Genomic DNA, 27961 nt, shown 5'->3' with positions numbered 1-27961 from the left:
GAATTCATCACTTAAGTTTTTAGATGCATATATACTTAAACTTCCGCATACTCCACAAATACTAAACTTGAAAAACAAAGCACCCTACATAATTTACCTTGCCACAGATGTGAAATAATTGTAAGCATACATAAATGTTAACAAAATACTTTCATTCAATGCTAAGGGGAGGTATCATTGAATGGTGGACCAAAACAAACTACATGGCAATTTGATGTCTTTGGAAATGACATACCCACAAACCAGTGGCTCAGCACTGATATTAATATATCTTGCTCAGTTGTCTCAATCATTTATAGTAGTTTAATTTTTTCAAGAACACAGACGTTAAGGTACTTTTAATAATTTTGAAAGGCCATAGAGTATATCTATTTTTTGAAGTCAAGCTTTCATTGGAATTGCTTCTTTAACCTAATGATTAAATATAAAGAATGCACAGATAAAATAAGGTTTTGTCTTCTTTTATTAGAGAAAAATGTGCTTTTCCATGCCCATGCTTTCCACATTTTTGGAACTGATACAGAACCACAGAGGCCAAACCTAAAACTAAATTATCTTTAACGTTAAAATTTAATTGACTGTGTATGTAACTGTGCAATTGCTGCTTTCTCACAGAACTGTCTAGGGTTCTTTCAACAGATCATAGAAACGTGGTCCAGCATTTAACAAACAGGCTAATGATAGAGGAGATATACTAATTTATTACAAGAATTAAGTAAACACTGTCATGTGGTTTAGTGTAGCTCAAGTTATGCTTGTATCATATAACATAGGTTCAAGTTCTTTTGTCAGTCATCAGAATAACAGAGGTTGAAGATACATATGAATAAGTGGCAATTATTGCTGCAGCTGTTTCAAAAAAATAAATTTAAGTAATTGTGATACACATTTCTACAAATAAAATATTCCAGTGCTTACATCAATCCTGAGTTTTTAAGATTAAATATGCACTACTTACAATTACCACAATATTATTTTGGAACAGGGCAATTTATTTATTATTTATTTTTTATTTTTATTTTTTGAGACAGAGTCTCTCTCTGTCGCCCAGCGTGGAGTGCAGTGGCGCGATCTCGGCTCACTGCAAGCTCCGCCTCCCAGGTTCACGCCATTCTCCTGCCTCAGCCTCCCGAGTAGCTGGGACTACAGGCGCCCACCACCATGCCCGGGTTTTTTTTTTTGTTTGTTTTGTTTTTTTGTATTTTTAGTAGAGACGGGGTTTCACCATGTTAGCCAGGATGGTCTCCATCGCCTGACCTCGTGATCCACCTGCGTTGGCCTCCCAAAGTGCTGGGAATACAAGCGTGAGCCACTGCACCCAGCCAGGGTGATTTATTTTTTAAGTTGACTCTCTTCACCAAAAAGAGGGCTTTCATCATATTCTTCCAAGTCCTTGATACTCTTAAAACAAAAAGTCTAGTTCACTGACAAACTATCACTTTACATCTCACGTTTTAAACAGAGTAAATTAAATGTCAAAAGGAAACAGCTTTTAGTATTCAAAGGATGCTGGTTACTTATTATTATTATTATTTTTTGAGACAGAGTCTCGCTCTGTTGCCCAAGCTGGATGGAGTGCAGTGGCACGATCTCGGCTCACTGCAAGCTCCGCCTCCCGGGTTCACGCCATTCTTCTGCCTCAGCCTCCCGAGTAACTGGGACTACAGGCGCCCACCACCATGCCTGGCTAATTTTTTGTGTTTTTAGTAGAGATGGGGTTTCACCGTGTTAGCCAGGATGGTCTCGATCTGACCTCGTGATCTGCCCGCCTCGGCCTCCTAAAGTGCTGGAATTACAGGTGTGAGCCTCTGTGCCCCTTCCCCTTATTTCAAATTTAAAAACTGTAATCAATACATGGAGCTCCAAATACTTAAATATTTTAATACCAGATTTCAGTGAAATATTATTATAGCACGTCCAACAGTCATGTACTTTGCTTGAAGAAAATGGTTTGATAAACATGTTATGGTCAAGATGGAGCAAAAACAGAAAAAGACTGGTAGTCTTACATCATGAAATACCGTATTTTTTCACCAGGTAGTGACCCATTTGTTATCACTAATAGTCCATATAACATGGTTTCCACTGAAGGGATAGAATGGTCTGTGATATGACCTCATCAAGTTAGAGAAAATATAACTATGTTTGAAATATATACTATTCCCTCAGCAAACAGTTCAACAGTTCCTACTCCCTAAAATGTGGTATGTTAATGCTGAGGAAGATGTAAAAAATGAACACACAATCTCTTTCATATTCCTGTGACATGAGGAAATGCACGAATAAAAAAAATTGATAACAAAACTTATGTAACTGCTATGGAAGGGCAACTCACTCGGACATGTAGCCAAAAATGGAGACTGATGTCAACTTAGTTGGCAAAAGATTTCAATCGGTCAAAAACAAGAAAAAAAGAGATTTAAAAGCATTGTGAGGGAAGAGCATGAACAAAGCATGAGATTAATGGAGAGGACGTTCAGAGAAGGCTGTCAACCCGGAGAGGCAAGAAGAAAGACAGAAGGCAGCAAAACAAGCCTAAGAGGGGGTCATGTAAAGGGGAGAGTCTCTGAATATCTAAAAACTGACATGTGGGTGCCACTGACAGGCTGGGAAGAGGGAAGGGCTAGAAGCATTTTTGGAAGGGAAGGGTTTTAGGAAGATAGTATTTCTGATCAATGAAAGGTGGCTCAGAAGAGAAGAGAGAACTCAGAAAAGAGTTTAATAGTATAAGCAAGGAAGAATGAGGTCTTGAACTAGGGTAGCCTCAGTGGCAATTTAAAAAAAGAAATTTAAGGACCATTGCAGAGGTAAAACTTGCCTCATGATAACTGCATGGGAAAGATAATGGACTCAGAAGAGTCCAAGATGATACCGAAGTTCCTACCCTAAGTGGTAACATGTAGCATTAACATTGACAGGAAAACTTTTCTAGTCTCAAGTTCATACCAATTAATAAATGGTTTCTGGGGAACATTATAGTAACATGTTCTCCACTTGTGACTTCTATATAAATAACTGTGTTGTGTATAGATAATCCTCAAGTTGCTCAAAAATTTTATTTTCAAACTCTTTCCCAGTTTATTTAACACATCTCAGTTAGTGTAGAGGAGTGACATATGAACATGTCTTTTCACAAGATTGTTAAAAAGAATACCTTACCTCACAGAAAGGAATTCCATTGTTTCCTAAATAATATACATCTACATGAAGAAGAGGTCATTGTCCGATGACAATTTGCTAATGTGCTGTACGACAGCAGATAATTCACAATTCACAACATGTTAATAATCTGCTGGCTTTCCCATTCTGTTGTACATCTGAACCATCCCTTATTATTACAAATTGTCATGTAAAACCATTACTAGTCACTAATAATTTTGAAAGTGAATATGCCATAAAACACTCCTACATTACAGCAGAAAATAAAAGAGATACTCAGTAGTTACATTTGCCTACTTCCTATTTAACTAAAACTCTTGAAACAACACAAGTGAAAAAGACATCTAGAAAGGACTTATGGACTTTCTGCCTTCCAAAGATTTGTCGCTGATCTCCTAAAAACTGAAAATAAAGTCTTCATTAATGTGTTCATAAAGTATCAATTTTTATACACAAGAGGTATATTTCTAGATAAAATTTCCAATTTACCTTTTCCTGTTCTAAATAACTCCCACAAAACTATTCATGAATCCTAAAAATACTGTTTTATGTTACTGCATTTACCAATTATGTTAAATCTGGAACAATACATTCAAAGTGAAAATGGTAATTCAAAATGTATAACCAAAATATCTTTCCATACATTCAGAAACAAGCAGACTGTCTTCTATTTTTATGCATGTGTTGTATTTTATAAGAATATATTGTGTTACCAAATAGAACAGACCTTTGTGAATTGCTCGTGTGATGGCTCAATCTCTTTCAGTTCCTTTCTTATCTTGTTGCCACCTCTTTTGTTGCTCTTGAAATATCTTCTAGAAGCACAAAACAAAAAAGTGATTAAAATTGGGTAAATTTTAATACTTACAAAACATAATTCTGCATTAAAGAAATACTCTTTAAATCAATACCTGTGAACACTTTATTTTAGACAACGTTTATGACCAAATTTGAAACAATTGTGTTCACCACTCATGTGCTAAAACGATAACCTTTTTAATCAGTAATAGAGTAAAGAATTTTCTTTCTTGTACATATTCAACATGCACGTCCCAATTCTTGATTTCAAATGAAGAGTATTTGATGACCTTCCCTATAATTTGTTGACCACAGATAGGTAAGATCTATACAGAAATTAACTAAGAAACATTCTTTCTTATTAAGATTTTAAACACGTATTAAATCTTGGTCATTTCAATATGTACATAGATGAACCTTCCATTAATGACTGTTTTTCTGCACCTTGACCTAATCTCCAACAACAGTGTTCTTGTCTCCACTACGTGGCACACACAGTCATCCCCTAAATTTTGTCGCTCCCAATGACCATAATACCTACATAATACTAATAATAGCATTGATAAACAGCAACCATGAGCCAGATCGCATCCTGAAAAATTTAAATAAACCCGTTACATAGGAACCCTTTAATCCTCCAAACAACTCTGAAGTAGGCACTCTTACCATGTCTCCTTTCGTATATAAAGAAACTTTAGCACAGAGATAAATAATATGCCCATGGTTCCTGAGCTAGCAATGGTCAAACTGGAATTGGATCAAAAGCAGTGGGGCTCCAGAGTCCCAGCCCTTGACCACTGCAATCAGTTGTTTCTCCATCTTCCCAACATACAGCCACTACCTTCCTGCCACTGTAGGTCACTCACTTTAGTACTACAGCTCAGGAGTCTGTCAGGACCTGATGCCTATTGAATGGAGCACTTTTCACTGCCCAATGTCCCACCCCCATGTACTCAGGTAACTCAGTCCCAGCTGAAATTCCACAGCTAGTCATCATAACCCCATCCCTGTGTCTATGCCCTGCCCAACTCTCCCTCTATCAACATGCTCGGCTACACCCCAACCCAGGAAATTCCAACCCTACAGCTGTTCTTGTACAAATATGCCAACTGGGCTCACTTTAACTTCTTAATCGCTATGATGCTGACCTCAGTTGGACCCCTAAAGCTGCATGGCAATTATATTCCCCTGGTACATGAGTCCACTAACGGGCCCCCTCTTTGGGCTCATGCTCTCTTCCTTCTTCGCTGGATTTCTGCATGAACTATTACTCCCTGAGACATTGATACAATAGGTAGATCATAAAGCTAAGCCTGATACCAACAATTTGTTCTTCCTTTTCTCCTTCTCCTTCCTCATCTTTCTGCTCATCTGTGGTGAACTCTTCAAGGACATTCGGCAACTTCAGAGAAATTCTGTAATCACGTTTCTGCCTATAACACATAATAAGTAACAAGGTCATACATCATAGAGAGATGAAAAATTAATCCTATTCAAATCAAAACTGACTTGACATAGTTTATACTATAAAGTAGCAAGGGAGTAATAGCAGCTGAAATCTTTTTGGGAAAAGGTGAAATGAGTTACTCTCATTCTGAAAGGATCCTTTCCTAACTGACTACTAGAGCAGCTATCTTATATTCTTTACGTGTTGAAGACTAAGGAGGGTTTACTGCACTATAAATTTCCCAGAAACAATCATTTTCTCCAAGAGCAGTTTACTTTTCATTTCTTCTTACTAAATAACATATGGGTTCTCATAAGTAGGTTCGAGAATATTGTAGCCATTCATCCCGTAAGATTTCCCAAAAGAAATACTTCACTTAACTATTTCTCCACTTTGGCACAACAATGATTTCGTAAAAGGAATAGTGAAAACAGTTTAACTAATAACTTATTTACAACATAAGGTTATCCCTTTCTACATAATTGAATATTGTTAAGAATCTACAGACTAAACATTGAAGACATTTATCTTATATTCAGCTACCATATTTCTAGAAATGGCTAAACATTAATTTACAGGAAGACTATTTTATTTATTTATTTTTTTTGAGACAGAGTCTTGCTCTGTGGCCCAGGCTGGAGTGCAGTGGCCGGATCTCAGCTCACTGCAAGCTCCGCCTCCCGGGTTCACGCCATTCTCCTGCCTCAGCCTCCCGAGTAGCTGGGACTACAGGCGCCCGCCACCTCGCCTGGCTAGTTTTTTGTATTTTTTAGTAGAGACGGGGTTTCACCGTGTTAGCCAGGATGGTCTTGATCTCCTGACCTCGTGATCCACCCGTTTCGGCCTCCCAAAGTGCTAGGATTACAGGCTTGAGCCACCGCGCCCGGCCCCAGGAAGGCTATTTTTATCTGGAAGGCAAAAAGAGGTCATCTTCATTGGCTTCTAGGTAATCTCTCTCAATTCTGTTAAACTGAGGTTATAAAACTAAAGAAACTTACCTGCTTAGGGAACAATCAAGTAAAATATGTTCTTCACTAGAGATGCCAATATGTAGATGCCAATGATATAAATATCACGATGCAAAAAAAGCCAACAATCATACCTTTTTAGTTGCATTGTTCTCAAAACGTTTTTAACTCTATTCTTTATTTCACTGCAAGCTTTTGCAATCTTTTCACTCCTTTTTCTCTTTGCAGCAAGATCCTCTTTAATGTCAGCTAGATAGTAAATGAATATGCATTAAAAGTTCATGTTGAAAACTAGTTTCTTTGCATATATTGAAATCAATATGTGACTTGATGGTTCAGCAATATCAGAAGGACATTTAAAATGTAAAATGCAAAGATCATTTTACAAAGCAAGATTTACTCACTTTATGTAAAACCTTTCAGGTATTAATATTAGTATTCCAATTTCAATTGGTATAACAGCAAATCACTTAATTGACGGATGATGAAAAAAAGCAAATAATTAAAACAGTTCCTTTTCTTTTTTCTGGGACGGAGTATCCCTCTGTCGCCCAGGCTGGAGTGCAGTGGCGCGATCTCGGCTCACTGCAAGCTCCACCTCCCGGGTTCATGCCATTCTCCTGCCTCAGTCTTCCTAGTAGCTGGGACTACAGGCGTCCGCCACCACGCCTGGCTAATTTTTTTGTATTTTTAGTAGAGATGGTTTCACCGTGTTAGCCAGGATGGTCTCGATCTCCTGACCTCGTGATCCGCCCGCCTCGGCCTCCCAAAGTGCTGGGATTACAGGCGTGAGCCACCACGCCCAGCCACAGACTTTAATTTCTACATTTATAAAATGTCCTACAATTCAAAGGACATATTTTTGTGAAATACTGTCACAACTCATTACGTAAAGCACAAAAAAGTATCTTATTTAATAAGACCATCAAAAGGGTAGAAATAATACACAATAAGCAAAGTATTTTTAATCAATCTTGTGGTTGATGCTATTAACTGTATTTTAATAAAAGAAGCAATGTCCATGGGTATAAACATTTAGGTTTAAACAGATAAAGAAATACATTCAAAAACACGTTTGAAATATTTTCTGAGAGCTTTTTATCTGACATTTTTACCCATAGTGTGGTGTTTCAGAAAACTGTAATACTGCAAGGAATGCTTTCCCAAACATGGTTTCACATCAGAGATCTACCATCAATTGCTAAGAATAGTTTTCGGCAATCATAGAAGAGCTGCACCATAATACAAATATTTTTTACATATGGTATCCATCTATAATGCTCAATGTATTAGGAAGCTCACAAAACCAACACTTTGTCACCACCAAGCAGAGCAAAGTTTTCCAAATATACTGCTTGTATGAATTATCACTATAGAAGAGCTGAAAATTAAAGTAAGCTTTTTAAAAATAAGAGTATTGTCTCCATCGTCTCTACAGAAATTTTCTCAAACTTTTTTGAAGATATGGTCCTATAACAGTGCAACTAATATTTCACATGGCAATATAAAGTTTATGAGTTTTTGGATCCAATTACATGTTTCTCACTGGGTAGAAAGGTTGTCTTTCCTTTTCTACTACACAATTTATTACTGGAATAATAATAGAAAATCATCATTTTAGATAATTCAATTTTCCCTGGTACTTTAAAGAAAACAAAATCAGAAAGTTGTGACAATAGCTAAATTACGAACATGAAAAGCTCATGTTAAAAACTTTGAGTACATACAGACAGGAAGAGGGGAACACCACACACCTGGGCCTACTTGAGGGTGGAGGGTAGGAGGAGGGTGAGGATTGAAAACCACCCATCAGGTACTATGCTTATAATCTGGGTGACAAAATAATCTGTATACCAAACCCCTGTGACACACAATTTATCTATGTAACAAACCTGCATATGTACCACCAAACCTAAAGTAAAAGCTAAAAAAAACCTGATATATGACTTAATGTGTGTACACTGAAAGGAATGAATAGAGCTGTTTCTCCTCCAATGTCCTCTAATATCCCCCAAACAATTAAATTTCCACGTGTATGAAAGAAAAGCCATCCCTCTTGCCATTATTAGAAGCATCCTCACATTCTGCATGAACAATTAAAAAGGTAAGAAAAATTATCAGATTACATTAAATGCTATATATGAGAAGAAGGCATTTAAGACCATCTTGTCATCCACTAATTCATATAACCTACTGTAACAGTTGTATGGTTAAAAACAATTTTCATAAACCACAAATAGCTCGTAAAATATACCTGCAATATCTTCTAGCTCCTTGGTATCAACCCTGTAAAAAAAAAGTTGCAACAAAATTTTAACATAATGCTACACAAAATGCCATGTTTGTTGGGAAGAAATGTTTTATGTGAAATGTTCTGCATAGAACAGAACAGTGATGACATGATCCAAAGCTGACTTTTCCTAAAGACCTTATCCGACAGGCAAAAGTGACTTAAACACTTTACCCCACATGTTCATCTGTTTCAGCAAAAGGTTCTCTTTCCTGATGCTCATCAGTTACATCTCCCTTCTTTGTCTCTGTAACAGGTTTTCTTTCCTCATGCTCATAACTTACTGGAGCCTTTCCTGCATTAAAATAAAAAAGACAAACTTTTTTAGAGGAAGACGCTGTTGTGGACATTTTTTTTTTTTTTTTTTTTGTAGAGAAACGTACTATTTGTAGACTTTGTAGATTTGGAAGCCCTTCGGGCTCAAGTCCTAGTAAACAACGTTCACAGGTCAGACCCCTTGGATGTCAGGACAGCACCCATGGAGAAGAGCTGCTTTGAGAGCATTTGTAACCCTGCTATGAGGGGGAGCCTCCCACGGGAAGCCTAAGGCCCTTGAGCCTGCGTTGAAAACCTGGGGCATCTTAGCACACGCACGGTGGACTCCAAAGCCACGAAGGGGTCGGGGGCCTCGGGCTGCCCGTGTGCCCCCAGCGCAGAAAGCAGGCAGACCGTCAGGCGTGCACCTTCTTCCATATCCCCTTGGACTGTGTTTACCCGCAAGCTCCATTTCCTGGGCGACCGTAACTTGAGCCTCCAACTGGTCCTTGGCAGCCATCCTGCTGCGCTTCCTGCCCACGGGCTGCATGGCTGGCTGTCCTGGGAAGCTAGAGGCAGCCTCTGAACCTGGTGAGTACAAAGACACACTAAGGAAACTAAGGAAACGAGGCGTGTTAAATGAAAGCCATCAGGATCGCGGGTTCAAGGGCGCCCCAAGTCCCCTGTGGGAGCAGGAGGGGACGCGGAGAAGATGCCATCATCCTTTCCTGTCCTGGCCCGTCCAGCGCTTCCCTGGGGCTGGCTGCAGAGCTCGCAGAATTCCGCGGCCTCTGCGGGATTCCTGCAGTACCCTTGGGACAGAGCTTGGCCCTGCCCCTGGGTTCCCCAGCGACCCCATGTAGTCAGGAGGGCCGCGGGGTGACACAGGATCTCCCCAACCATCTCCATGGATTGAGCCGGTGTGCAACTGTTTCTGACAGTCAGGGACAGGGACTGCCCACTAGCCAGCCTGAACGCCCAGGGAACCCCTGGTCACCCCAAGTATCCCGTCCTGATGGGCGGCCAGACAAGACGGACCCATGTCGACCCCCCCAGCCTCCCTCCCACAAACGCTGCACACATGTACAGGCCTCCGGGACCCTCCTGGGCCCTGGGGACCACTCAGGCAGCTCCAGCTCCCTGCCCTGCCCATTTCCTCGCAGGTCAGCCTGGCTGCCCCGCCCTTCACACCCTCTTCCCCAAAGAGCCTCATGCCCGCCTTCCCCGCATATCCACCGAAGGCACCTCGCCTGAGGGATCCCTGATCTTGCTCCCTCAGAGGACCTGAAGAGGCTGGCACCACGAAAGCTCACTGCCTGGTTCCTGGGTTCTCGCGAGAGCAGCCGGCCTGGCTGCCCGCGCTCCTCGCTGATTGGTCGGCTCAGTGCGCATGCAGGTGGCGTGCGGCATGGGGCCACGCCCCCTGCCGGCACACCCTCCCGCTCAGGGACTGTCCATGGCTGCTGTGGACTGATTGGGTGGCTCTCTGAGGCCTCTGTCCCCACGATTTTCCAGCTCCTCATCCTGGTGAAGGAAGCAAGGACCCGGGAGTGGGGAGTGCCAGAGGACCCTGCCCTAAGGAATGGAGGCCAAGTGAACGGGGCTTAGGACCTTCCCCCAGGCTCGTTCCAGCCACTCCTGCCCCTTCGGGTGGAATGGCCATCACCCCTGCGGGTGGGGCCCAGGCTCCCTCCCATGCCCTGTGTGCTTCCAACACGCCCAGCTGCATCCTTTTTATCAATGCATTGTGCTTTTATGTTTTATCTAAGAAAATTGTTGACTCCCAGCAGCGGCAGGTAATTTTCTCCTATCCTACTTCATTCTCTCACACTGGGTATTGCATGATTCTGTAGTGGATATACAAAGTTGAAGACTTTGTCTAGATTTCTCATGATGTGATCTTTTCTTTTCTTTCTTTCTTTCTTTCTTTCTTTTTTTTTTTTTTTTTTTTTTTTTTTTTTGAGATGGGGTCTTGCTCTGTCACCCAGGCTGGGCTGCAATGGTGCAATCACTGCTCACTGTAGCCTCAAATTCCCACGCTCAAATGATCCTCCCACCTCAGCCTCCCAAGTAGCTGGGACTACAGGAGTGTCCCACCATGCCCGGCTAATTTTATTTTATTTTATTTTATTTATTTATTTTTACAGACAGAGTCTCACTCTGTCGCCCAGGCTGGAGTGCAGTGGCGCGATCTCGGCTTACTGCAATCTCTGCCTCCTGGGTTCAAGCAATTCTCCTGCCTCAGCCTCCCGAGTAGCTGGGACTACAGGCACACGCCACCACGCCTGGCTGATTTTTTTTTTTTTTTTTTTTTTTTTTTGTATTTTAGTAGAGACAGGGTTTCACCATGTTGCCCAGGCAGCTCAGGCAGTCTGCCCGCCTCGGCCTCCCAAAGTGCTAGCATTACAGGCATGAGCCACTGCTCCCAGCCAATTTTGTTTATTTTTTGCAGAGATGAGGTCTCACTATGTTGCCCAGGCTGGTCTGGAACTCCTGGGCTAAGCGATCCACCCGCCTCAGCCTCCCAAAGTGCTGGGGTTACAGGCGTGAGCCATCGTGCCCAGCCCGATTATTTCCACGGCTGGGTTGGAAGCCATCTTCCCCTGACAAGGCAGCTCACCTTTATTTCTAAGAGTTCTCTATAACCTAAAGAGAATCCCTAATTACTGAAACTAAATACTACCAGCTGTCCCCATTTCCCCACAATCTACTTGGTACCCAAATTAGCCAATGAGACATCTTGGGCAATTTTAAGCCATGATTGCCTCAGGTTTCCCTCTCTTTCGAGCTTAAGATGTGTAACATTAAGAAAGAAGACAAATCTTGCAGAGGGCTTTGTGCAACCAGTCTTACAGCTTTCTATCCCATCTGGATCAATGTAATTTTCATATGCTTCATCAAAGATTTCAGCTGAAAGTACTATACCAGGTTCTGTCTATAATTGGAAACACATACACACATACACCAACTACTGGTATTCAGCTAAGAATTCAATGCCGGCTCATTTTTCTTTAAAAGAATGTCAAATCAAGGAACAATTCTCCATCGCAAAGCGGAAGTTGATGTCAGGTGAAGACAAATGGGGATTACAGAGCTACTTCTTTGGCATAACCGCCTAGAAACAAACTGAAAAGGATTCTGCAATTTTAAATAGGCACAAAGACATTCTTTTCAGAACACCAAGTGTCCAAGTTACAAAACCCTGAAAAAATTCTTCTTTTAAACTTTCGGATGGAGCAATTTATCTCTTTTTCCCAGCTGGAGTATTTGTGAGATGTCTCTCAGAAAGAAACAACTCAATACACAAATCATTAAGCCTTTGTAAAGGGAGGAAGTCTATTTGAAGCAACTCTCCGCTGAGGAAACAGGTTTTGTGAACTAACCAAAGCCTTTAGGGCAAACATGGTCACTTCAATTTTTTTTTTTTCCCCCACTGGAGGTTATCTACAAAGACCACAGGAAATGTTTAAGCAAATTTAAAGGCGATTTCTCAAGAGTTATTAGAATAAGTACAGTAATTTAGAGAATTGGTTTCTAATAACTGGAGGCATAACCCCCTCTTACCCCCAACACCCTACTCCACCCTATGTGAATCGAATGACAAGTAAGGATAATGCTTCATAACAAATGTAGAAATAACACCAATTTTCAAAGCAGCCCTTGCTCTTTTATTGCTGTCATTGAGAACTAACTGAAAGAAATGCACCCCTTGGATTCACAGACAGACAGAGGGACAAACAGATGGCTGGATATGTGATAAGCAACAACAGTATGGCCAAATGTCAATGATGGAATCTAGGTGGTGGGAACATGAATGTTTTCCATGAAATTCTTTCAACTTTTCTGTGTATTTGAAATTTCTAATAATAAAATGTTGGAAAACAATTGTTCATTTTGAAAACATCTAGAAATCTAAGATGTGATCACTGGGTTAAAGACTATATACATCCATACTCTGTAGCCTGAATTAGTGATTTACGCTCTAATAGCCAATCAAATTGCTCATTTATCAGACAGGGCTGGTAGCACAGGAGATGGAAGTTTCTCTACTGATAATCCTCCAGATGTTTGAGGGCTTCATGTTCATTTACATTTCAGTCTTTTCTCCAATTCTTAGACTGTTAGCAAAAGTTTATACTCAAATGAAGCAGCAAATTCTAGGCTCCAGCTGTTTAAGAATAAATGAAAACATTCATGTCTTTCAGAAAGGCTTATCTGATGTACTCTGCACAAATACGCTCACCTATGATCTTCTCTGTGCAGACTCTATCAGGGCCGTTCTCAATGGGCTTTTCAAGACTCTCTCCAATCAGATTATAATTCCTTCAAGGGCAGTTCTTTGTCAACTTTGCTTCTCCAGCACTCAGCACCATGACTGGCACATGGTGTGCCGTCAGCAAATGCTGTGTTTGCTATATGTGAATTAATGCTGTGCATACATGTAGAGACATAGGCTCAGACCCTCTCATCAAATGGCAAAGTCTACCACCCAGTCCTGAGAATTACATCTCAGCTTAGAGCAGAGGGGCCTCACCCTGGCGTCTCCTGGAATCACTCAGGAAATTTCAAAACACACTGCTGCCTCCATCCTACCCACTGAGTTTCTGATTAACTGTGTTGGAGTTTGGCCTGGGTCTCAGGATGGTGAAATCTCCCCAGATGATAGAAAAGTGCATGCAGCACTGAGAATTCCAGGGTTTGGACTTTACAAGCCACCAGGTAATTTCATTTTCACTCACCTTCTTTCCTTTAATTCTCAGGACAAGCTACCAGGTCTCCAGGACTGAAGGTTATCATCTAAGTTGATGTTCTCAACTGGAGGTAATTCCACCCCCCCACCCCCTACCAGGAGACAGTTGGCAATGTCTGGAGGTATTTTTGGTTTTTATAGCTAGGGATGGAGGTGCTACTGGCATCTTGTGGGTAGAAGCCAGGGATGCCGCTAAACATCCTACAATGCACAGGACAGCCCCACCACAAAGTATTATCTGGCTCCCAATGCCAACAGTGTTGAGATTGACACACCGTGGTCTATTGTAACTGTTTGATTAGCTAGGGCTTTCTTAACCAAAGTAATCTCCTTTGTGCACTGTGTGCCCATGGCCTGTATAAGACAGACAATTGCACAACAATTTATCCCAGAGTACATCTGAGTCAACTGTTGATGTTACATGTTGGATTGGCTCCAGCAAATGAAGAGCTGACATTCAATGAGTGTTCCCTTTGTGCCAGGCACATTATATACATGGCCATATGTTCCTCCCAGCAATCTTGAGAAAGAGAGGGAGAGATTCTAAATTTGAAAACTAAACTCATTATACAAGGTCATACATTGAATTAAGAGTTTGAACCTTTAACAACAAGCTCAAGACAAGAAGTTGCCTCAGATCCTTAATAGGTTGCCTTAATATAAAATTAATAGGCCGGGCGTGGTGGCTCAAGCCTGTAATCCCAGCACTTTGGGAGGCCGAGACGGGCGGATCATGAGGTCACAAGATCAAGACCATCCTAGCTAACATGGTGAAACCCCGTCTCTACTAAAAAAATACAAAAAACTAGCCGGGCGAGGTGGCGGGCGCCTGTAGTCCCAGCTACTCCGGAGGCTGAGGCAGGAGAATGGCGTGAACCCGGGAGGCGGAGCTTGCAGTGAGTTGAGATCCGGCCACTGCACTCCAGCCTGGGTGCCAGAGCGAGACTCCGTCTCAAAAAAAAAAAAAAAAAAAAAAAAAAAATATATATATATATATATATATATATATATATAAAATTAATAATGCCCTATGTTTCTCAAAACCCCTTGTTTGAGAAACTCAAGCCTAATACATTGTTCATCTTTCCTGCTCTTATTGAATGGAATTGATGTGCCATTCAAGCCTAATCATTAACAAGACATACCAGTACCCTTTCCTTGTAATCCTACCTTCCTCAACCCCACTAAGGATCCACAAAATACCTTTTAAGGTGAAGTTCTAATCACTTTCACATTATTGTAACCATGGCTTATGGCTTATCTTTGTTGTCATGGATAATTGAGACAACTGTGTGGGAATGGCAACTTATGAATGATCTAACAATAGGCCTATTAATATAGCAGTAAATGTCACAGTTATAATAGAAGGTACCATGCTTACACAGAGTATTGCCAGACCTAGCACAATTTCTGGCATAAGGTTTGTGCTTAATAAATGCTTGCTGGATGAACCAATGAAGTAATCAAATGAGTCGGAATAAGAGGTAACATATTCAAGAGATTTATAGAATGGAAGATCTAGAGTGCTTTTATTTCAGATTGATATGTTCTCTAGTGGTAACCGAAAGAGTAATAGCTGACTTTCACTTTATTATTAAAGCACAAATAGAGCATATCAATTTTTATTTTCTCATTCTTATTTTGGTATCTAATAGTGTCACCAAATATTATATTATATGGATAACTATAATTCCGATACTCACATCAACATTTCTAATCTTGTTGGTAGACATTATATTTTTCTTTAAAAGAAGGATAAACAGCTTAACATGGGAAATATTTGACATTATTAGATTTCTTAAAAAGAATTTTTGTGCTTTTATCAGCCTCTGACCAATATCTACAGGACTGACTTCTCCTTTAGGCACAGAGTTGAGGGACCACAAAATTACTTCAATTTCTCTTAAAAATAGCAAGGGAAAATATTAATATAATTCAGTATGGATTATATTATCTTTATACTACCAGAGTCATAAAATATAATTTTTATTTCATGTATTATTTTATATATATAATTTTTTTTTTTGATGGAGAAAGGGCTTCACGAAGGAAAATGTGTCTATAGCTTATCAATGTCATGCAGTGGCCCTGGATGTCACCTCTCTATATTCCACTGCCCTACTCTTTTCAAATAGCTTTTTTATTTATTAGTTTTTTGGGGGTTTTTTTCTTTTTCTTTTTTGAGGCAGAATGTCATTCTGTCGCCCAGGCTGTAGTGCAGTGGCACGATCTTAGCTCACTGCAATCTCTGCCTCCTGGGTTGAAGCAATTCTCATATCTCACTCTCCCGAGTAGCTGGGATTACAGGCATGTGCCACCACACCCGGCTAATTTTTGTATTTTTATTAGAAACAGGGTTTCACCACATTGGCCAGGCTGGTCTCGAACTCCTAACCTCAAGTGATCTCCCCACCTCAGCCTCCCAAAGTATTGGGGTTACAGGCATGAGCCACCACACATGACCATTAATTAGCTTCCAATTCCAATTTTTTTTTTTTTTTTTTTTTTTGAGATGGAGTCTCACTCTGTCCCCAGGCTGGAGTGCAGTGGCGCGATCTCAGCTCACTGCAACCTCCACCTCCTGGGTTCAAGCAATTCTACTGCCTCAGCCTCCTGAGTAGCTGGGACTACAGGCGCCCGCCACCATGCCTGGCTAATTTTTTGTGTTTTTAGTAGAGATGGGATTTCACTGTGTTAGCCAGGGTGGTCGCGATCTCCTGACCTCGTGATCTGCCTGCCTTGGCCTCCCAAAGTGCTGGGATTACAGGCGTGAGCCACTGCGCCCGGCCCGATTTCAATTTTTTAAGAGAACTTTGTTTCATCATCTAAGTGACTATCTGGGTCCTTCAGTGGAGGGAGACTGGCAACTGAGGACATTTTACAACCAACTGATGACAAGGGACTGACTCAAGGTGTGGGAGAGGGGAGAGGAAATTGGTGATGTGGGAACATACCAGTTTGCAGGTCAAAAATGAGGGGTTAAAGATAACTCCAAGACTCTCACCTCAGGGACATGGGCAGATGAAGGTGCAGTTAGGCTAGCAATCTCAAGTAAATACCATGAGAGAGGAGATGGTCAATGGGTCTCACGGAGATTGGGACTGGAAAGGGCTAAACCTGGCAGAGATAAAGGAAAAGGAGCCAGCACAACAGACTGAATAGATAGGAGGACATGCTGGAGAGCTGAGTCCAGGGACAGAAGGGGACAGAGATTTTAGAGTTGTGGAGAGTTCAGTAAATTCAAAGACCTCAGAGGGATGAAGAAGGTTGAGGCTTGGATGGCCACCACAAGCTTTGACCATCGCGAGGGTACCCAAGGTCTTTGGTAGTTTCTCAAGTGTGATGTAGGGAGAAACCAGATTGCAGTGGATAAAAGATATGAAGGCAGAGGCCGGGCTCGGTGGCTCATGCCTGTAATCCCAGCACTTTGGGAGGCCGAGGCGGGTGGATCACGAGGTCAGGAGATCGACATGGAGAAACCCCATCTCTACTAAAAATACAAAATTAGCCGGTCATGGTGGCATGCACCTGTAATCCCAGCTACTCAGGAGGCTGAGGCAGGAGAATGGCATGAACTTAGGAGGCAGAGGTTGCAGTGAGCCAAGATTGCTCCATTGCACTCCAGACTGGGCAACAAGAACAAAACTCTGTCTCAAAAAACAAAAACAAACAAACAAACAAACAAACGATATAAAGGCAGACAGGGAGAAAGAGGGTTCCTCCCTCCAGGGCCAGGACATTTTAGAATGTAAGTTGAGGAAAAGGAATCAGTGGTCACAGAGAGAGAAAGAACAAGCTGGTGTTTTTTCTTCTCTTCTGTCTCTCAAAATTATACTTTCACAGAGAGAATGAAGTGTAATAATCTAGACCAGGATCAACAAACTACGACCCCTGGGCCAAATCTACATTGCTGTCTATGCTTGTAAATAAAGTTTTATTGAAACACAGCCATGCCCATTTTTTTCTCTATTGTCTATGGCTGCTTTTACACTTTAGTGGCAGTGTTGAGTAGTTGCAGCAGAAACCACCTGCCCAGCAAAGTAAAAAATATTTACTATCCGGTCCTTTTGAGAAGGTTTGTCAACCACTGTTCTAGGTCAACTCCCCTGATATAAAGATGGAGAAACAGACATTCCATTCCATTTCTATGTTCATTTGCTTTCGTGTTCTGACAAAGCAGAAGTGTCTACCGGAATTATTAATTACGTAGTATATGCGTCATCACCCACTGAATTTTAAGAGCTATGTATACAACTTTCATGCAAAGCGTCACCACTTTCTACTCTCATCAAGGTGAATTTTCCTCCCCATTCTAGCTGCAAACCAAAACTAAAGCTAAATGCACTTCCATCCTTTATACAGGCCTCATTTCAGAAATGTTTGTTGGGCACATTAATGAGCAGAAATGACTTAGCTTTATAACTGCTTCTGAAAATCTTGAGATTTAAGTGAGAAGGAAATACTTTTGTTTCTGCCTCCAACCTATTTTAGTGTAAATCAAAGTTAATAGCTCATGGTCTGGTTGGCAGTTCACAAGAAAGGGCGAGGTTGCCAGAAAATCAAAATCACACAATTTCCTGTTTTTGAAGATGTATTTCAACAAGATCACTGAGAGCTTCAAAGACAAAAATGGCTGTCTGCCAGGGCCAGACCAGCTCCAAGCGCCTTTGTTTGCTTTATTGTTTGATGCTGTGGGGTCAAAGCACTCTCTCTATTGTGTTGTCTCTGCTCCCCACCTCTGTTATTTTTTTTTTTTTTTGGTTGTTATTCTATTAAGATTCCTGCTGAAAATTAAATTAAGCTTCCTAAGTTCTTCTTTGTTGATCCTAGCAACTAATTATAGAGAAACCAGAAAAAATTCTCAATACTTGGGCATTTTTTTAAGATTGTAATTGGCTACCCACAAAGTTGGTGGAACAATAGTTTTTGGGGAAAAAAAGAGATTCGTACTGATTTTTCAATGAATATTTAAAAATACCTTGGCATCAAACTTCCTCCCATTAACCTTGTTTGAACATAAAAAGGTCCCTCTTACTGGTGCTATAATTGACTTTCCCCACCTTACTCTTCCCTGTTCATCCTGACACATCCCCCACACTCCTTTTTAAATTGTGGCATAGGACCCACGTGGCCCCTGTAATCTTCCTTCAAGGCCAAAGCCAACTCCCAGAATACTCAGCATGTCAGTGTCACCTGCTCACAACTTTGGTTCTGGCATAGTTGAAAATTCTTCCAAGTAATGCCCAAGAGGGATAGCTTTTTTCTGGGGTGAGCTTGCTAAGCCAACTCAGAGGATTACAGTAGATTGTGATTACATCTTTCAGTGCAGAATGTCGGGGGTGGGGTGGGGGCGGGTGCATCTATGGAAGGATTAGAAAACTCGCTGACTAGAGGGGCTGCCAAGATCACTTTGTGTGAATTCGACTGCTATAGAAACTATGAAATTAGCTCACTGATCTGAACTTTGGGTCAAGACCCATGCAGCCATTCTAGACATGAATGGTTTTCGCCTTCAGTCACAACAATTGAAAATTAGACCCTTGAAGAAGGCAGGAGTCTCTGAAGCCTCCTTAGAATGTGAGGGCTTTAGACCTGGAGTACCTTAAAGGTTTTCTTTAAAAAACATTTGGATATAGTGACCACATTGTCTGATTTTAAATTCAGAAGGCATCCATAGAGTATCTGAAGTGCTACTGCCTTCGAGCCAAGATGCGTTATTTAGGGTAATGGCATTTCTGTAATCTGTCACTCCTGAATCTCCTGTAAGAGAAGCATTTTCTTAGACCTGGTCATTCCTGTCTAGGTTGACTATCAAGAGCTGTACACCTCTAAGAACAGATCTGAGGTGTGATGTCACACAGGTGGCCTGAAGGGGAAGACAGAGCTCTCTAGTTGTTGTAACTTAAGGTAAAAGGTGTGTAACCCCGGTACTACAATGACAGGGTCAGCTCACTCTGAAACCTGGTGATATCACCTGAAAGTCCTTGAGTTGAAATGGAGCACCTGCAGTCATTATGGTGATCACACCCTTCATGTCTTGCTAAATATCCCTCAACAGTTTAGTGATATAGGTAATCATTAACAGGTCCCTAATGAGATTTTATTTTATTGAATTGTATTTCATTTTTGAGACGGAATCTCACTCTGTGGTCCAGGCTCGAGTGTAGCGGCACCATCTCAGCTTACTGCAACCTCTGCCTCCCGAGTTCAGCGATTCTCGTGCCTCAATCTCCTGAGTAGCTAGGACAACAGGCGCATGCCACCACACCCGGCTAATTTTTTGTATTTTTAGTATAGATGAGGTTTGCCATATTGGCCAGGCTGTTCTTGAACTCCTGATCTCAAGAGATCTGCCCACCTCAGCCTACCAAAGTGCTGAGATTATAGGCATGAGTCACCCACTGTGCCCGGCCCCTAATAATATTTTAGTTAAGGAGATTTTCTGTATTTACGTAAGGCCATGCCAGAAATGTTTTCTTTAAAGGTGCTTTATTCATAGAAGTTTGCTGTCCTCTTTATAGTTTAAAATAATTGATTACTAGTTAGACACTATCAGTGTTTAATATTGAACCATCTCTGAATCACCAGTTTATTCTGTTCAGATTTCAAGTGGGTCGGGATTCACATACACATTCGAACTTCGAATCCATATTGGTTCCTCAACACAAAAGGAACAGAGACACAGAGATAATCTTTGGCCATTAGTATTCACCATGGAAATTACCAAGATAATCTTAAAACATCATAAAAATCAAGAAGTTATAGTTTAGTCCCATAAAATCAGAATCATAATGTATTTCAAATAAATATCACTCTAAATCAGTATAATCCGTTCATCACACTATAAGTAACAATTACCCATTTGAAAGAGCTTCCTGAGTAGCCTGCAGGCTCAAATCAATGTTTTCTACTTAGTACAATCACAGCATTAAAAATTTTTTTTTATAATTCTAAAAATTATATGGGCTTAGGATAAATAAATGACAGTTTACCCCTTCTCAGTTTCATTCTTCAGAAGGATGTTAACATTACCTTATGTAAGCTTTCAGAACATTGTTTACTATACTGTACTTATAAAAATATAACTGAAATCGGTTGATTTGCTCCTCAGCAACCCTGTGAGTGGAAGCATTTTAACTAATAAATCTGTTTTCAAAAAATAGGATCACAATATACATCTGCACTTGCCTTCTTTCCTAACCTAATGATGTACTTTGGACATCCCTGTGTATTATTAGACATACATCTTCCTCATTTCATGGTTACACAGTATTCCACTGTATGGAGATATATTTTAACCAGTTCCTTCTTGATGGCTATTTATGTTGATTCTAGCTTTTTTTCCCCTTGGCTGGTATAAACATTGTATTTTTATATCATTGTGCAGTTGTGAAAATGCCTAGAAATAAAATAATTGAATCAACTAGATCCAGTTATTTAAAAATCTTGTGATCTGTTTCTCAATTATTGCCCTCTCCAAAATTGTCCCAGTATATATTTTCACTCATAGGGCATGAAAGCCAATCCTAGTGTTTATAAGGGAAGGCACTTGTGTTAACAGAGGTGTTACTCTTATAGTCTAGAATAGAGCCTTTACGTGCATGCACTCTCTCTCTCTCCCTTTTTCTTTTATAGACTCTGTGAGCAGATTAGCAGACATTTTGTATTTATAGCACTCAGTGGCAAACTGCATGTGATGATTATACCAGATTTCATCCTTATCCTTGATTGTGTGACGTTGTTCACATAGACACTGAACTTTAATTTGTGAAGATGGGCTTGATGATTTCAGGAAAACAGAGAAGACAAGATAAATTCTTAAGATCGCTATTTAGAAAACTGTTGTGAATTTGCTGATTTGGCATGTGGATGTAGAATAATAAACCTTGTTACTGGTATTACAGATACCATGCAAGTCTTTGCCCTATATTATTGTTTTTCAGAACTCAAGCCATTTTACATGTCCATAGGATCATCTTTCTGCAATGACACCGGCTGTCAGAATAATTTATAGAACATAGAGTCCAACTCTGGATAACCCAATCAAAAAAAGGAGTTGATTGAAAGGACATAGGTAGTTCATATAATCATTAGAAAAGTGAAAGGTCAGACACAGAAAACAAACAGGAACCAGGGGCAGGCCTGATGACCAAGGGCAAAACAATTCACACTGTGCTTTGGTTAAGGCCACACTGCTGACACCACCACTCCTGGGCCTCCCCACACCTCTGGGCTCCTGACCCCACTACTGCCACCTAGAAGAGTCTCACACCTGTCTCCCTCAACACACAAAGTCCTAGGTGCAACTTTCTCATTGGATGAGCCTAGGTCATGTGCTCAAGCCCCAGCCACAGAAAACTCTGGGAGAGGGAATTGTCTGAGGTCCTTTAACTTCCCCTTTGGAAAATCTAACAACACCTGCACAATGGCGAATTGTCTCCAAATAGAGAGTTCAATGCCTCATAGCCAAAACAAGTCAAAAACAATAAAGAGGCCGGGCGCTGTGGCTCAAGCCTGTAATCCCAGCACTTTGGGAGGCCGAGACGGGCGGATCACGAGGTCAGGAGATCGAGACCATCCTGGCTAACACGGTGAAACCCCGTCTCTACTAAAAAAATACAAAAAAACTAGCCGGGTGAGGTGGTGGGCGCCTGTAGTCCCAACTACTCGGGAGGCTGAGGCAGGAGAATGGCGTGAACCCGGGAGGCGGAGCTTGCAGTGAGCTGAGATCCGGCCACTGCACTCCAGCCTGGGCGGCAGAGCGAGACTCCGTCTCAAAAAAAAAAAAAAAAAAAAAAAAACAATAAAGAGGAGAAACGAGAACTGATCACCACTCTGAGGTCTCCACTTCTGTTCCTGGAATGATGTTATAATTTATTTCTGACTTTCTTTATTGGCACCTCCTTAAAAGCAGCAGATTAGCTCTTTGTAACCTGATCTAACCTCTCTGCGTTGGCTCCCAGCATTATTGTTTTTAAAGATTCTCAGCAATAACAAGAATGCTTCGTGATCACCTAGCGCTTGCAGGTTGCTAGATGCTTTTCCACGTAGGACAGCATGTGCTCAATCGCCCACTGTGTAGTGGGGATAATTCCTCCGTGTCTTGTTCGTTTTTGGACGTGACTTTTTTTTTCTAACCCTTCTCTCTCCAAACCCTAACCTGGCCATTCCCACTGCTTTCTCAGCAACATTGGAGAGCACCATATTAATCATCGGAATGAAGACTTAACTGTTCTTGGATTTCAGGACCCTCCTTCTCCCATATTGTCCTGTCCATCAAACCACTGCTTACCACCACAAATCATTCATCCAGCCAGCGGGGTCCCTCCTGCTCAGTCCTGGGTCTTACCACATGCATTACCCATTGGCCTCAATGGAAATAAGATCCTGTATTTTGAATGAAAAAAAAATGCCTTTATTAGTATTATTTTTATTTTTAAAACCAGCTGTATGTTCTTTGGAAAAGTAGGGAAGCCTTCTGGACCTAGATTACTTACCTGAAAGCTGAATGTGGAGCCGGGTGATTTCTGATTTCTTCCTCCACTGTAACCTTCTATATATTTAAAAAATTCCATGAACAGAAGTGGGATTGATAGAGGAGGGTACTCAAAGCAACATTAAAGGGGGGAACTCCTTCTTTCACTGGCTTTATCTGAAAATGAGAATCATAACTGATATTCTCAAAGTAGCTTGAGGACTCGAGTTCATTGACACCATGTGAGTTAACTGTTGAATGCTCCTTTGAGGTCTTAATATACATGCCCATGGAGATCTTTTTAGCTTTCAAATAAAAACCATAAGCATGAAATGCCTAATTCCTGTCCTGGGCACTTCATGCTTTATTAAAATATAATAGTATTTGTTATTTTCATGTGTGATAATGGCATTGTGGTTGTGTTTTTAGAAAGTGTCTATCATTTAGAGCAGGATTTCTCAATCTCAGTGCTACTGACATTTGGAGACAGTTCTTTGTTGGGGCTGAGGGTGTCTGTGCATTATAAAATATTGAGCAGCATCCCTGACTTCTACCCACTAGATGCCAAAGCACCCCTTCCACAGTCGTGACAATCAAACATGTCCCCAGACGTTGCCAAATGTCCCCAGAGGAGCAACTTCACCACCAGTTAAGAACCACTGTTTTAGAGATACATACTAACATATTTTCCAACGAAATAATAAGATATCTGGTAGGGAGTGGTTGAGGATATGGGTGTGGATAGGGCAGGATTGGCCAAGGACTGACAGCTGTTGGATTGGGTGATAAGTACTGGGGCCTCATATTATCTTGACCACTTTTGTGTATATTCAAGTATCTAAAATTAAAAGTGCAAAAAACATTGTTTTAACACATCAGTGGTATTGATTTTAAATCTGTTCTCAAGGTTGAGCCTGTAGAGCTTCTTACCCTGGAAAGATTAGGAGCTGAGGATAGGGGAAGTAGAATATTATTCATGCTCTTGACTAACTGTTTTTGACCATTCTGGGGACATACTAAGTTTTGAGTGGTTAAACTGAACTCTTAATCAGCCTTACTAGTGTCAAGCCATTCTGCACATGCCACCATTATTTTTTTCTTCCTGGTCATCTGGATGAGCATTAGCCAAATTGAAGGTTGAGGCTGCATTATCTGAGGAAGCCTTCCATCCTCCCCATGGCCAACAGCCCCTTGTTTAGGACATTTGCTTGAGTGCAACTATATCCCAGCCTTGCTGCTTTCAGGGCTGATGCTTAAGGGCAGGTTTCCCTTATTACAGTCTCATGGGCACCAATGTACACAGTGAGAAAGGGCCTAGGGGAAGGCTGAGCCTGGCTGGAACTAGAGGAACACCAGCAGGGATCCAATTAACAATACATAATTACCAGTGGGCCTGACCTTTCTTTAGCCTGAGAAACATAACTGGAACTTAGCTTGAGACTGGGCAGAGTAACTCTTAGAACCTTTATTTTGAGGCTGAGTATTGGGTTGGACCATCCAGAATGGAGCAGGAATATGTAAGGATCACTTTGGAGATGATGTTGGGCTGGTGGTAGCAAAGAGGTTGTGCAAACTGGCAGTAGAACATCAAAGTGATTCTTTTCTAAGTTTAAGAGGAGTAATCAAAGCTGTCTAGAAAAATTGGCAAATCATAATTCTCTTCGGCATAGAAAAAATGTAGATACAATTGATTTAGAAAAATACACAGCTACTTTCAATCTTAAAGATAGTAGATGGTGTGACTAAGAGCTGGAACTCCAGCCACACCACCTGGACTTAGATTCCAATTCCACTCCTTATGCGCATCCCACGCTAACCTTTGTAAGGCAAGTTATGGAAACTTTCCTCACCTCAGTTTCCTATCTGTAAATCCAGGACAATAATCATATGCCTCTCCTAGGGTTATATGAGGATTAAATGAGTTAGTATACTAATGGGTTTAGAATAGGGCCTAGTGCAGAGTAAACAATGGATGTTGGTGATTGTTAGCTAGAACTAACCTTCTTTATCTTGCAAGACAGTGTAAACATTATGTAGGCAGGACAATTTGAGGGTCGGGGAGAAGAAGCCGCTTCCATAAAATTTAAAATGATCATCAAAGGCCATTTCTTTGGATTAGTAAGTTACTTGCTTTTCATATTTTTGGGAGTTGGCATGTAGCATGGGGACATTTATCAAGTGCTGTTTCTCTGATAGAGCCATTCTTAAAAGACAGGTATTTGAATGGGGTGAAGGTGGGAGGAGCAGGGGACATCTGGATTATGGGGGCTCTGCCTTTGAAATGGTGGCTGTGTGGGTCCTGGAGGGACTTTAAACCCTCAGAAGACAGTGGCCACTGATGCTGGGAGATGGGTGAGGGATCCCCAAAAAAGATATGCCATTTGAGAATTATTTCTGAGCTAAGAATCTCTTGACATAAAGTAACCGTGTTAAACTGAATGTGCCCCGTATCAAAGGGTTCCCATTCTCCGTTCAAATTTGTCTTTTTTACTATTAATGTGTTAAAGACTCCCAAACCCTTTGCCCTTGTTGGGTACTTTGTTTTCAACCCCATCTCCCAGATGACACACAAACCCTCTCTAGTGTCATTTCAAATCTGGAACTGAATCTGATAGCTCTCTTTGTTGTCAGAATTTTCTCATTAAATGAGGTTACAATACTTCATATTTACAGGCTCCTTAATTTCATCTTTGATGTTTTTCTTTTTAGCAAGCATATTATTCTGGCTTTCTTACAAATACTGCTCAGAATCAGAGCAAGGGCTTCTTACCCCCTTGCAAGGGTGGCCCAATCACTGTCTGCTTTTGATTTGTGTACTCTGTGCCTTCTGTGAGCAGCACTGCCACTTGAAACCCGATTCCCAGAGCAGTCCTTGGACCTCTTGTATCAGCATTCCCCAGACTATGAATTAAAATGGCAGTTTTCTGTTTCAACCCTAGACCTTCTGAATCTGAATTTCTAAGAGTGGGGCCCAGGAAACTGAATTTTTATTAACTATCCCAAGGGATCTGATGCACACTGAAGTATGGAACTGTGACCTCGTACCCTAAACCCACGTTCTCCATTGCAAATCCTTCAGCATCCTTACCTTCTGTCTTACCCACCCAGGAGACTCCCTTCCCAAATACGCATCCTGCATGGTGTCATTGCATTTGCTTTCCTAGGGAGGGATGAAGATAAAATCTTGACATGTGCTTTGTGGTGAGGGGAGAAAGCAGTTTTTATCTGAGGCTGAAAAGTTACATCTTGAGCCTCAGACAGAAAACTTAGGATGAGTCACCCAAGGAAAGGGTCAAGAGGTCGGCTAGCCTGAGCTGATAGAGCGAGACAGTCTTGTGAGTCTGACTAAGTTAAACCATGATCTTGGGTCAATAAATACTTGCAGAATGAAACAGATGATTTACTGATATTGAAATGGCCAGGCCACTTGGATGATCTCCCCAAGTACAATGTCTAACTTTGAGACTTTATACATTATAGTAAAATAGTGGCCAGGCATAGTGGCTCACACCTGTAATTTCAGCACTTTGGGACGTTGAAGTGGGAGGATTGCTTGAGCCCAGGAGTTCGAGACCAGCCTGAGCAACATAGCAAGATTCAGTCTGTAAATTTATACGTGTGTGTGTGTGTATAAAATAACTTGGGCACCCTACAAGCTGACTGGGACTTGGCCTTGACTCTGACCTTGATTGCTCTTATTCTATGAATAATTCCAAAAAGATTGATTATCTGATTACTCAGGCCACTGCAAACGGGAAGCACCTGATTAGAAGCAATTTGCAAGAGCAAGAGAAATATGCAAATACAGGCACAGTGAAAGAGGCAAAAATTGACAGAAATTTCTGGAAAATTTGCTTATGTGGAACTTATCATTCCTTGATGATGAAAAATGGATAGGTGAGAACGTAAAGATAGCTGTAAAAATCGAGCACTTCCAACTTCAAGACTTGACCTTAAGAATCCTCTAGTACTTAAAAAAAAGTAGGCCATTGTTGATCAAGTATAACATTGACTACTTTGGGATGGAGAAGTAGAGATGATGAAGGGTGAAAAAGGCTTTACACAAGTCATGGAATTGAGTCAGTAATGATCTAGGGGGCTGGAACTAAATCCCAAATAGGTCTCTCCGAATTTATACATTTGGTTTCATAAAAGGAAATGACAGCCTAGAAACCTCTGTTGAGCTTCTCTTCCATTTGATTGACCTAAATTTCTTTTGGCTGATTACCAAAGCATTACACTAGCAAAATGTTTGCCACTACTATATGGACATTTAAGCTGGAAATACAATACTCAAGTAATTAGAATCAATGTTTCCTATACAAGTATAAGTGATAGCTCAGATGTTTCTCTGCATATAGGGGAGAAATAAAATCAAGTTCTGGCAGAATTCTGTAAACATCAGCTAATTTCAGACAATTCCAACAATACCATTATAATGTACAGGGTGTTGAAGTCCAAATTCTAAAATAAAATTGGATAATATTATGCCTAATTGTGTGACCCTTAAGGTTATGCTAAGAGAATAAACTTAGTGTTTATTGTTATCTGAGGATATTAACTAAATAATTAAGGCAATAACTTGTGTTTGATAGTACAGTGTGCCTATGTGATTTTCTGTTAAGAGGGAAAATATATGCATTAGTCTGCTTTCATGCTGCTGATAAAGACATACCCAAGACTGGGAAATTTACAAAAGAAAGAGATTTAATGGACTTACAGTTCCATGTGGCTGGGAGGCCTCACAATCATGGTGGAAGGCAAGGAGGAGCAAGTCACATCTTACATGGATGGCAGCAGGCAAAGAGAAAGAGAACTT

At 41.0% G+C, this 27961-nt stretch overlaps 1 protein-coding gene across 5 annotated transcripts; it reads right to left on the bottom strand.

Moving 5' to 3' along the window:
• LOC105478273 (family with sequence similarity 9 member C) lies at nucleotides 1-27961 on the bottom strand. 5 transcript variants are annotated; one of them, XM_071088259.1, is made up of 10 exons: nucleotides 27863-27961; nucleotides 23165-23319; nucleotides 22960-23054; nucleotides 9257-9505; nucleotides 8837-8957; nucleotides 8627-8658; nucleotides 6507-6621; nucleotides 5282-5390; nucleotides 3887-3974; nucleotides 1-3561 (listed from the first exon to the last, which is right to left on the bottom strand). In XM_071088259.1, exons 3-9 carry the CDS (start codon nucleotides 22970-22972, stop codon nucleotides 3912-3914), a joined length of 702 nt encoding a protein of 233 aa, XP_070944360.1. In that variant the 5' UTR covers nucleotides 22973-23054; nucleotides 23165-23319; nucleotides 27863-27961; the 3' UTR covers nucleotides 1-3561; nucleotides 3887-3911. The 5 variants fall into 5 exon arrangements, with proteins under 5 accessions (XP_070944360.1, XP_070944364.1, XP_070944362.1 ...); XM_071088263.1 differs by having other exon boundaries at nucleotides 9377-9505; nucleotides 27863-27960; XM_071088261.1 differs by having other exon boundaries at nucleotides 22960-23319.

The sequence above is a fragment of the Macaca nemestrina genome, chromosome X, assembly GCF_043159975.1.
Source record: "Macaca nemestrina isolate mMacNem1 chromosome X, mMacNem.hap1, whole genome shotgun sequence".
Classification (NCBI taxonomy): Eukaryota; Metazoa; Chordata; class Mammalia; order Primates; family Cercopithecidae; genus Macaca; species Macaca nemestrina.
The sequence above is the reverse complement of the archived record's forward strand: the minus strand, read 5'-3'. Positions and strand labels throughout refer to the sequence as shown.

Bases quoted from the DNA above. Each gene is read 5' to 3' on its own strand.
- LOC105478273 (XM_071088261.1), bottom strand. The intron at 6,622-8,626 runs GTATATTTTACG...TTTACTATCTAG, and splicing joins GGAGCTAGAAGATATTGCAG to CTGACATTAAAGAGGATCTT. The intron at 3,975-5,281 runs GTTGGTATCAGG...TTGTGCTTCTAG, and splicing joins GAGAAAAGGAAGAACAAATT to AAGATATTTCAAGAGCAACA.